Source organism: Buceros rhinoceros, unplaced genomic scaffold, assembly GCF_000710305.1.
Source record: "Buceros rhinoceros silvestris isolate BGI_N320 unplaced genomic scaffold, ASM71030v1 scaffold10597, whole genome shotgun sequence".
Classification (NCBI taxonomy): domain Eukaryota; kingdom Metazoa; phylum Chordata; class Aves; order Bucerotiformes; family Bucerotidae; genus Buceros; species Buceros rhinoceros.
In genome coordinates, this window is record NW_010422850.1 from 16,031 (window position 1) to 27,271 (window position 11,241).

Sequence of the window (11,241 nt, forward strand, 5' to 3'; positions counted from 1 at the left end):
CAAGAGAGACGCTAACTGGATGCTGCTCTTCAGAGCTTTCATTCATCGATGCCTGTGCTACAAACAGGACGATTCAGTAAAATGAAGAAAACCAGTGGCTCTTCACACAGCAGATTTTAATTCATGTATCGATGTTTTCTCATTTAATGTAAAAAAAAAAAATCCAGAGGTACAAACCCAGTTATCCTCATGACTTACATAGCTCTGCTTACATTTCAGAAACCCAAAGGCTTCTACAAACACCCCGAAGGAAGCAGCTGTTACGGAGAACATGTAACCTGCCCTTTATTTTTGTTCATTTTGATCTAAAGGGAAGACGCTGGCTCATGGTGCAGGTGCTGGCAGTGCCACAGAGCCACTGCAGGCAGTTCCACAGGTCTGGCACCCGCCCCTGCTAATGGAGGAAGGAGGATGCAGGCAGGAGGCGTATGGAAGGAGGACAGAGGTCTGCGTGTATTCAGGTGGTAACAAGGACCAGAGGGGAGTAATTCGATGGACTCGAGTAACTACTGACACAATAAGGTGATGGCAGACACGGACCTGAGCCGTGAATTACCCACTGCAGAGAGGGCCACTGAATATTTCATCTGTAGGCCGTCAGAACCGATTACTGAAAGGAGGTTTTCAATATGTGGGAAGGCTGGAAGAGAAGCTGAGAATTTCATATACAGCATGTATATTAGAAGAGTTTTTAGGTGATATTTATCGACAGCTTAGGCGTACGGCTGGAGAAGTACAATTTAATAGGGGAAGTCAACACGGATTTGTGAAAGGTAAATCAAGTCAGACAAATGATTACTTTTTGAAATGAAAAAGCTATTGATTTAGAGACAAAGGAAACCAGAGGTTTAATATTCAGTATCAGAATATTCAGAAAACTTTAAACACTTTCCGAGAAGTATGAATTTTTTTAATGTGATTTTGTAAAAACTGTTACAAACAAGAAAGAGAAACAAGTGGAGACTTGAAACTGAGTTTGACCACAGCACCCATGGCCTGAAGCATTTTCAGTTAGATGGCAGAGCAAATGATGAGCAAGGATTAAACCTTCTCCACATGCCAACGTCCTTACTGAACCAAGGACCACCAGCTATCCCGGGAAACTCTCCCCCAGTCTCCTACTGCTGTGTCTGTTCCCACATATGAACAACTGAAGAGCCACCAAAACAAATGTAAAATAAGGTGTTTCCCATCAAAAAGCAGCGCCCTCACCCCCAAATACCGGCTGTTGTGGAACACCTCTGCTGAAGCCAGCCTGACAGCAGAGCAGCAGATCGGCATTGAGGAACTGACTGAAACCAGCTGAAGGCGTCTGGAGCACGTCAGCTGGTTAAAGAGCCCCCTTCCAAAAAACAGCACGGTTACATCAAAAAGTGCATGTCGACTGTATAAAATTCAGGGAAGAACTTTGAGAAGAGGTGGCTAAGGTACCCACAGAACGGGTACTGCTGACTGAGACAAGACAATTTAACCGAAGGACACGTCAGGACTCAAGCAGTTCGTTCCTGGACAGTAAATGCAGTGTTTTACCGAGCAGAACAGGCATGTGGAGGACCTCTGGCTGAAGAAGCATTTGACCAAAGCACCAGCAGTACAGTTAAAGAACAAGAGGCGACATTCCGTTGAGCAGAACTGGGGTTTACCTGGAGCATGGAATGCAGAGCTGATAGGAACACTCAAGAGGGACGGAGAAAATTCCGAAATTTGTCAGAAGGGAGCAGGGAAATTATCACCCTCACGGACTCCTCTCCTGCTGGAAGCCAACCTGAACAAAGGCAGCCAAACCCCTCTTGTTTTAGCGGATCAAGTACTTAAACAATAGGGAGTGAAGAGCCTCCCTGCAGCTACGGGGCTAGACCCGTGTGTACTGAGAACAGAATTAATGAGGAGGAACACTGGCACTATTAACGAAGGACATAAACCCACGGGAAACTAATGCATTAGGTTAGCATCGGTTTTACAAAACCTCACCTACGCCTATATCCCAACGCCTCTACCTGTCACAGAAATGTCCTTCACGTGAGCATGGGCCAAAGGTCCGTAACACGTTTAGCTCACGGTAGGTGGACGCAGTGCCACTCGGCGACACTCTTCGTTTGCTGAGGAGTATTCCCCAGTATGAAGAGAGACCTGATACAGCTGAGATCAAATACCACGAGTATTTTCTACTCACAGACCGTTCCTTGGTTTGTGCTACTCCACTTCCAGGCACCTCAGTTGGGTTTTGTCTCATCAGCTGTGCTGTGGAGGCGGGCTGTGGGCAAATGTTGCTGTACACGAAAAGAGTGCCCATGTGCTGGCACACACGGGGAACGGGGAGAACAAGGGTTCTCTACATCTCCAATTAAAATTATTAGGCCATTACAGAATAAACAACTAAAGCCTTCATCTTCTACTTTGAGTTTACAAAGTGAATCAAAGTTTTCAAACTTTCCAGAGTTTTGCTGCAGGGCCATAAAGCCGATGCCCCCCGTCCTTCCCGCAGGTAACGAGGGGACAAGGCTTACAGCCCGTTTCTCCACACTGCTGTGCTTTAAAGCAGCTCTCAGGTCATTTTGCCATTTTTCATGTGGAAAGACACCAAAAAAAGAACCAAATGCAAGAGTGATTTTTCACTAGGCCAAACCGCCTCAATTTGATGGTCTGTGGTGATGGCCTGTTGGGACAGCTCCAGCAAAAGCAACACGTTGTGCGCTGGAAGCCGCAGAGGAGAGCCGCGGTGACAGGGGAGGCATTATCGCAAGGGCACTGCACCCACAGAACGGGGCTGAGGCTGTCAACACGGATTTCCATTAGGATGCTAATGACTTCAGAAACCAAAGGTAATATTTGAGTTTCAACTAACAGGAATGGATGGGTAGAAGGGGATTTGGTTTTGCACAGCAAATAAGAAGCAGGAGTCTGCAGAGAGCACGGTGCCACAGGAACCTCTGCTGTGACAAGGGCCAGGGACGGAGGCAGGTCCTTTCCACCAGCACAGCCACGGGCGGGTGGGCTGGTGTCCACAGCAGTGTCAGAGTTTAATCACGTTGTTTTGAACTACTCACTACACTGCCTATGCGCTGCCCTCACCTTTACTGAGAACGGAGTCCTGACACAGCAGAGTGGAGAGTTCCTCAGGTCACAGGACAAGTGTGTCCAACCCCTCTGGAAGGTTTTAGCTGCTTTCTTACCAGCAGTCCATGCACTCAGCTCAAATTCAGTATTAAAAAAGGTGCCTCTCATGAGCCTGTTGCGATGCTCTGCCTGAACACCCTTCTGCCTCAGCAGCAGCTCTGCCGTGGTGGGTTTTAATGAAGAACTACAAGACTTCAGTCTTTTCTGAGTAGATGAAATTGTTCTCCTCATTGGCACGGTGCCAGAATCCTCTTAAAAACACCCCCAAAATAAAAATCAAACCATGCACTCAAACCCACCATAAAGCCCACAAACGTGTCTCCACAAGCTTATTTATTACAGGCAGCAGCAGAGACTGTTACAAATGGTTTAGGCTCTGAGTATCGTTACCTGTAATAACCAGGCATCACAATATGCACGCCTGCACTTGGCTGACAGATGTTGGGTACTTCCTGATCATCCATTTTGCGCACAGAGTCTGTGAAAGGTCCCGTAGCATTGATAACACATTTGGCTTTGACATCAAATTCCTGCCCTGTGAAAGAAAACAGCATCAATCACACACACCATTTGTTTTCCTGCTCACTGACACCCTCTGTTATTAATCCAACTATGAACTTAACCTACTGTAAAGTGTATCGCGCCTGTCTGAACAGAACAGAACAGCGGGAGCGGTTCTTCAAAACTAACCAAGTTCTCACGTAACACCAGATCTGAATGAAAACGCCTTACGGTGAGGCTCCCTCTTATCTGTAAAGGCAAAAGCAGGGAGACTGGGTGGGAAGTTCAGCTGAGACCTGCCTCTCCAGCAAGAGGCATTTCAGTCTCACCCCGCAGACTGGGTAAAGGGGATTATTACAGCACTGTGCGGAGCATGTTACCATACCGTCTTTGCTTGACAGAAGGGTTTGGACGTAAAGCTTCGCCTGCCCTGCCAAAACGCTGGGATGTGAGTGAAAATCTGACAGGAGCTGGGGATGATTGACGCTAATGGAATGCCGCTGCACTCGGGGAAGATGGCTCCTTTGTCGGCTCGTGGATGTTTACAAACAGCGCTGCTCCCCGCTCCTCCCGCCCCCTGTTCTATCTTTGACAAAGGGCCACGCTCTCTGTTCCGCTGCAGACACCCGCCGTGCAGGGCGCTGTGGACCCCAGGGTGCCCAGGGCAGGTGGCTGCCAGGGGTGCCAGCGCTGCTGGGCAGACACCCCCCCACACCCACCTGTTAGGACGTCCCTGCAGCGCACCCCGCACACGCGGTCCTTCCCGCCAGCCGGGTCCGGCGTCTTGAGCAGGCGCAGCACTTCAGCGTAATTGGCGGTGGCAGCCCCATACCTGGCAGCAGTGAGGGCGATGGCGAGGTTCATCCGTGCGTCGTTGTGCTGTCCTGCAGCGGGGACGGGACCGCAGGAAGGACACCAGTCACCTCCAGCCACGCACTTGTGGTATGGAAGTGTGTCAGAACCGATCTGTCACATCTGTCCCTGTCACATTGAATAGGCGTGATGGCTGCTCGCGTCTAATGAGAATTATTTAAAGATACAGCCCCTGCGCTGTGTTGGTAGCAGTGCGCCCGGCTGTGCTCCCCACACCGAGGGCACATCCAAGGCCACTCGACATGCCACGAAACTGGGAACCAGCCCTCCCGCATCTCCAGTTTAGGACAGGACAGATCACCTTTTCTTTGCCTTTCCCTGTGCAGTTGTGCTGGAATCCCCTAACTGGACCCAGGGATTCGCTTGACAGTCCAAGAGCACTCACCAACAGTTTCTACCAGCAAACACTAGTACCACACCACGCTCGACTTCTGCAAAGCAGCCCTTCAGAGGCCGTGCCCAACGACCAGCTCGCTCTAACTGTTCTTACCTGTATACGCATTTTAACTCCCCAACATACGACACAACAGTGTCAAAAAAAAGAGAAATAAGCAGACAAGAATTAATGAAGGATTCTTAACATATATCATTAAAGATTTATTACTGAAATTCCCTCGTTAAAGAAAACCAAGAGAGAGGCGGAAGGACCATGAGGGGAAGATGATTAATTACTGTGAAATACCGGCTTCACCTGAGACTTTTCCTATTTATTATTGCCAGCGGAGTTAAAGTCCTGGACACCGGCGAGGAAGAATTACTATACATTGAAGGGGCCAGGCTCTGTGTGTCCTGAATAATTAATTCACGAGAGGGCTAAACTTCCTGAGGCACGGCTCCCTGCCCCACGTGTTGGGGCCACTTCTATCCAAGGCAATACTGATCCGGTGATGAATTTGTAATAGATATTGTGGGTGATTTATGTTGCCAGCATTCCCAACGTTTAGTATAAATGGTTTATGTAAAGTTTGGTCCTTCTGATTCTGCCTGTGCAATCTCGAGCCACTGCGCAAATAATCTGTTCCCAGCTAAAAGGGCAAAGTTATAAAGATGGGATCAATGGCCTCAAAGGTGCCACCTCCCCTCCCCAGCCTCCTCATTCTCACACGCCAGATGATACAGTGCAATCAGTCTTCAACCACAGCAAAAAAAGTTATGTGAAGCATACGGGAACAGTAACATGATAAAGCACCAATGAAGAAACAAACAGTAACTCCAATCCGGCCAAGCAAACAATGCCCAGAATAAACTGCAAAAAAGAACAGCAAAAAAACTGAGCGAGATGTCAGGAAAAGTTGGGGATGCTCCATCACACAAGACTAAAGAACCATCTGTCAGAAGTGGCAGGCAAATCACTACAGAAATGCATCAACGCTGCAGCAACAGGGAAGGGACAGAGTGACCTTATGAGCTTTACCACAACCCTTCACATCTGAACGCGGGGCGGAGGGAACGCGCGGCTCGTGTGTGGAGGGAGCACCAGGCAGGGAAGAGACAAAGAGCAGCGACGAGCTGCATTACGGCAGCTGCTGCTGCGTACAGCGGAATGCAGCGCGTATCGCACAGTGATCCGGGAAACGCTCCTCTAGCCCCAAGCCGAAGGTCCTGGAGACGCCCCTCTTGACTGCGGGGCTTGACCTGGGGATGGTCTGACCCACAGGCTACTGGGTTCTACAGGACAAGAGAACCAGCACAAACCAGACACACCGACCACCCTCAGACACGTGCTGTCTGTACATGAACGAAACCCTGATGTACCCGTTTCCCAGCTGTAGGGTTTATTCTCGTATTGCAGGAGGACCCCTGGGCCCAGAGGGTTTCCCTGGTTACTTTCTGATCCTCGACTTATTTGTTCTTGCCATCAGTGCAAGGTGCTCCCCACACAAACAGGTCTTCTCTGACTGACACCAGCTGTGGTGTCACCCCACAAACGCAGCACAACCTACAGCATCAGCCAGTACGAGCTCTGCTCTGTGGGCAGTCTCGCTGCCCAGATTGTCCACACTTGCCTCTTGCCAGTGCTGTGATTATCTGCCCAGGCCCAAAGCCACCCAGAGAAGCCAATCAGCAGAATAAACAACGTGGACACAGGCGAGATTTTGGACAAGACCAAACATCCACATAACAGTGGGGTAGGAAGCCCCAGACCCAAGAGCTGCTCAGCGTTTTATTGAGACTCCTCCTGCTCACCATGTCAGAGCGAGCTGAGGCTGCACTCGGGACACTGCTCAACTTGGACCACTGCAATCGAGACAACATTTTCACACCTGCTCTGAAACTCTCACTCTTTTCCTGTCATTGTCACTCTGACATGAGAAACCCCTTGCTATCGCTCCATTCTCAGCTGTCCGAGAGGAGCCTGGAGTGCCTGCGTAGTGTACGTGCAGGAACGGACTGGGAAATAACCCGTTCCTGGTTAACGGCACACCTAGAAGACCCACTGGCTCCAGACTGCTGTGTCCTACAGCTGGAATCCTGCAGTACTGCGAACATGAACAGCCGAGATCTGCGGAGGTCTAGACTGGGAAGCCATGAGAGCAAGTGACCGACTGGCTCAGACATCTGTCACCTGTGGAGACCAGCCCTGCAGTGGCCTGGCAGAGGTGGGGCTCGGTACAGCAGCTTTTATCCGCAGGAACAGCTGGGGACTGTTGTTAGCCCTCCAACTCACACGTTTCATCACATGAAAATCCTGCACTTTAGATGCAATTCTCTCTTCTTCTTGATGTCTGAAGAAGTGGTTGCTGTTCCTCCACACACAGCCCAGATCGGTTCTTGCTGCAGCACCACCCACAGCTGACAGAGCAGATTTGCTGCTGATTAAAGTCAAACTGGCTATTTGTACTGTTAAAAATCCTGTGGGATCAGGAATGGTTATTTCAAAGAGACTGGTATGCGTCCTGGTACCTAGACGATCCTCACCACTCCAGAGAGAACCGGGAGGATAAAGTCAAGCAAAGATTCTGCATCTCAACTGCTTCGACTTTTGAGTTAGAGGCCGTTCTCCCCAGGAGGGATTCAGAGATCCTCCAAACCCAAGACAAAAGCACCTCCAAGCTTAGCTTGCTCCATAACAGATGCATAAAGCTTTCTCACCACAAGCACTATTACCACATTCAGAAGATGCCCAGGAAATCCTTCCAGTGTGAACTGGAACATGGGAAGTTCCACCTGAGGAAAAATTTCTTACTCTGCGGGCGAGGGAGCGCTGGAACAGCTGCCCAGAGAGTTGTGGAGTCTCCTCCGGAGAGACCCCAATCTCACCTAGACCCTGCTCTGGGCACCCTGCTCTGGGCACCCTGCTCCAGCAGGGGGCTGGGCTGGGTGACGCCCAGAGGTCCCTGCCAGCCCCGCCAGCCTGTGGTTCTGTGATAAATGGCAAACCAAATGCCTCCATGGGAGGCCCTGGGCTACCCACGTAAGACAGCTCTGCATCCACTGTCCGCTACAGCAGCCACTGGTGCTCCCAAGCAAAACAGACAACTCCACCCCCTCGCTGCCAGAGGTGACCCCTCTGTGGTACCAGGGTTTCTTTTCCCCAAGTGTTGTAAGCCAAAAAGTCATTTTCTAACAGCAGAATGGCCAAGTCAAATTCGTTTGGACCATTTTCCATACTTCCAAGCTCCTAAAGATCTCACAACGAAACCGTAAGCAGTACAGTGACATGGTGATGTTCACCAACAACAGATACTCACTACTGCCCTGCCCTGGAGAGGCCACTGCTGCTCCAGCCCTGCTGCTGGAGGGCAGTTCTGAGAGCCCGTCTTTGTGCATGTCAGCTGGATGCATCTCACCGGTGCTGCCAGCAGCAGGGCCACCTCAGCATCTTCAGAAGGAATGTCCAGGACCGACCGATGGAACATGCGCAGTTTTCTTTGCAACTCCTCCCATCACAACCCTCGAAGACAGAGGACGTTTAAATCCTTTACGCTATTTCTCGTGAGAGAACCTGAAAGAACCAACCATCTCATTGTTCACTTCTGTCATCTGCTCGTATCACAGTAACGACGGAGCAACGCTGCGGTGTTGAAGGGCAGCCAGCCCAGCTCCTAACACAACACTGGCCTAAGCGCTGTCATCCAATCAACACTGAATCCTCTTACAAACCCCTTATTCTTAGAAGACATCTGCTGAAGACATTTAGTGCGCGAAGACATGTTGTGTAAGTGTGTCCTACACCGTGGCAAGACCAACAGTGATGCCATTTGGTTTATAATTTCTTTTTTTGTGTGTGTAATTTAGGAAAATTCTATTTTCATTCCTTAGTAGCAAATGTTGCGTCCCTCCCACGACAAACAGACAATGCTTCCGCTGGCACTACAGGAATCCTCCCACTGGGTGCACGCAGCGTACGCTCGATTTTATTTTTACCAGTGCTGAGCCACAGCCACTAGTGCTAAGAAAGCCCACGGACTCCAGAAATCTGTTTGGGCCCGATTCAGCGTGGTTGTGTGAAGACCACAGTGCAAACAAGGCACTCCAGGGGTTCTAGTATATTCTGTCCTGTGCCACACAACGAATCTATCGCTTTGACACCAACCCCCGCTTTCTCCTCTGCGGCTCTGCTCAGCTGAGGGCTAACAGCACACAGCAGCCCGTGACTGCTTCCTTTGAGAAGCTGGAAGCTGTTTTAATCCTGAGAAGGTAATTTTGTCCACGTTCACCTTTTTCTGCTAAACCCGAGCCTTTGTTACCGGGTGTACCCGCTGTGTGACAATTAGGCATGTGACAATGTGCACAGCGTTGCAGCCATCGCCCCAAACACTCTTTGACTCACGTGGGTTTGCAAACTCCTGGCTTTAAAGAGCGGGTTGGTCCCTGCAGCAGACAGGAAAGGCGCCTCACCTCCTCTCGATTTACAGTCCTCTCTGATTAGGCATAGCTAGTTATTGCTGTGGAGGTCAAGTTTAATGGAGAGCTGGAAATTAGCCATGCAAGAAGCTATATGACAGTCTTAATGAACTTTCAAGAGGGTGAATCTGGCCATGGAATCACCTACCAGGCTCCTTCTGAAAGGAAAGGGACATTAACAGAAATAGTTGAATGAGACAACCAGCCCCAGGGCACAGTCACCATTTTAGATCCCTGCGCAGTGCAGCCATACAAAGAGTTGGGGCTTTCTTTCCTGTGAAAAAGCTGTCAGGATAAAGGCACTGAACACTTGTACGTTAATCTCTTGCTCAGTGATACCACTGAGCTCCACCTATTTCCCTGGAAGACCTACCTGCCGCACATGAGGCAGTACCATGGGCTCAGAACATACCCAAAACCCCATCACCCAGCATCAGGACGGGGGCATTACTGGATCACTCACCACCCCCAAAGTGCTGATATTCCTGAAGTATATCCCTGTACCTACATGTTATGTTCTCACAACAGCCTCGCACTAGGTGACTCCATGAGCAATGTATGAAATCTAAACACCTCGACACGCATGACAGTTTCCCTGTGCTTGTGCAAACCTCGCCAAACCTGGTACCAAACCTGAGGCCAATGGGTGGTGATTACACACTGCTACAGGTAACAGAGTTACCAGGCTGCCCGCACCCTCTCACTTTAAACAAGCGCTTAATTGCCTGAACAGTTTTATTACCAGCATTAAAACAGGACCTCAACATCTGCTGTACAGACGGAAAGCGGCAACAGCCAAGTTTAGGCATTATGAGTCAGCTGGAGTGACTCAGACGTGTCCCAGACTCCTCTGAGAAAGAGCTCCACAAGTTCTCTTCCCAACCAGCACCAGGGTGAGTTCAGAGGTAAACAGCGGCTTCAGCTCGTGAGTCACACGTCAGTAAAATGCCCTCAGACCCGAACTATTTCTTGCTCCCTGAATCACACAAAAAACAAGCTGCAAACTCACTGAAGCCACCAGCCTTTCTAGGAGCCGCAGCAGCACACTTGTGCTCCGGGGCGGCTTTGGAGGGGAGAGCGTTCTGAGTCAGTGGGCCAGCTCCTCCACACCCACAGACAGCAGCGCTGCGATATCCCACCGGACCGCTCATTCCTCTGGCACGAGCCGTGTTTCCCTGCGCTGGCTGTTACCTGTGCTGCGGAGCTCCGGCCCAGCCGGGGAAAGGATGATGCCCCTCTACATACACACTTTGCGCTGGAGAAAGCCAACCCCCGCCTGGTTCCGTTCTTTGAGATACGGAGTAGGTGGCTTCAGCCCTCGCTCCGTAGGAGCTGGAAGGGAAGGGGAAGTCTCGAGTCTGGGCTCCTCACAGCTAGATTTGTCCTAACACAGTCAAGCTCAGATAGGACACACCCCGTTTAAATAATCCAGTACGAGCCATTTTAAACACTTTCTGGCTTCCTCCATTCAGCACCAGTTGAGACCGCACAAAATCAGCTCCTCCGCTCACAGGAGCGGGGAGGTTTAAGAGGTAACCACCAGCACCCGGCTTTGGGTTCTGCTCCTCAAGGGCCCATTCACCACGACCGGCTGCGTTTACCAGAGCGCACTCCATGCTGCAGGGAGTGCCTGAGGTGCAGTGGAACCACTGTGCTACCAGACGAGCTGAGGGAACTTGAGAAGTTCCTGATAATTTCCCTAAGGCGAGATTAAAGGAACGGAGGAACTTGTGACCAAACAAACTGCGTGTATGGAGAACACCGAACGAGATGGCAGGGAAGATTAGGAAGTGAAAGTACGACACAGTCCGACCTGCGCACAGAGTTACAAACCGGTGCCACGAGCAAGAGACAGGAAACCCATAAAGGCTTTTTTTTTAAAAAAAAAAAAAAAATTAAAAA

General features: G+C 50.2%; 1 protein-coding gene across 1 annotated transcript in view; it reads right to left on the reverse strand.

Moving 5' to 3' along the window:
- GPD2 (glycerol-3-phosphate dehydrogenase 2 (mitochondrial)) overlaps window positions 1–11,241 on the reverse strand; it is a 40,159-nt gene that overhangs the window by 9,570 nt on the left and 19,348 nt on the right. The window contains exons 7-8 of the mRNA XM_010140207.1: window positions 4,338–4,502; window positions 3,508–3,652 (exon numbers count right to left, since the gene is read on the reverse strand). Of these exons, the coding sequence (XP_010138509.1) occupies window positions 3,508–3,652; window positions 4,338–4,502 (310 nt within the window). The remainder of the gene's footprint in view (window positions 1–3,507; window positions 3,653–4,337; window positions 4,503–11,241) is intronic.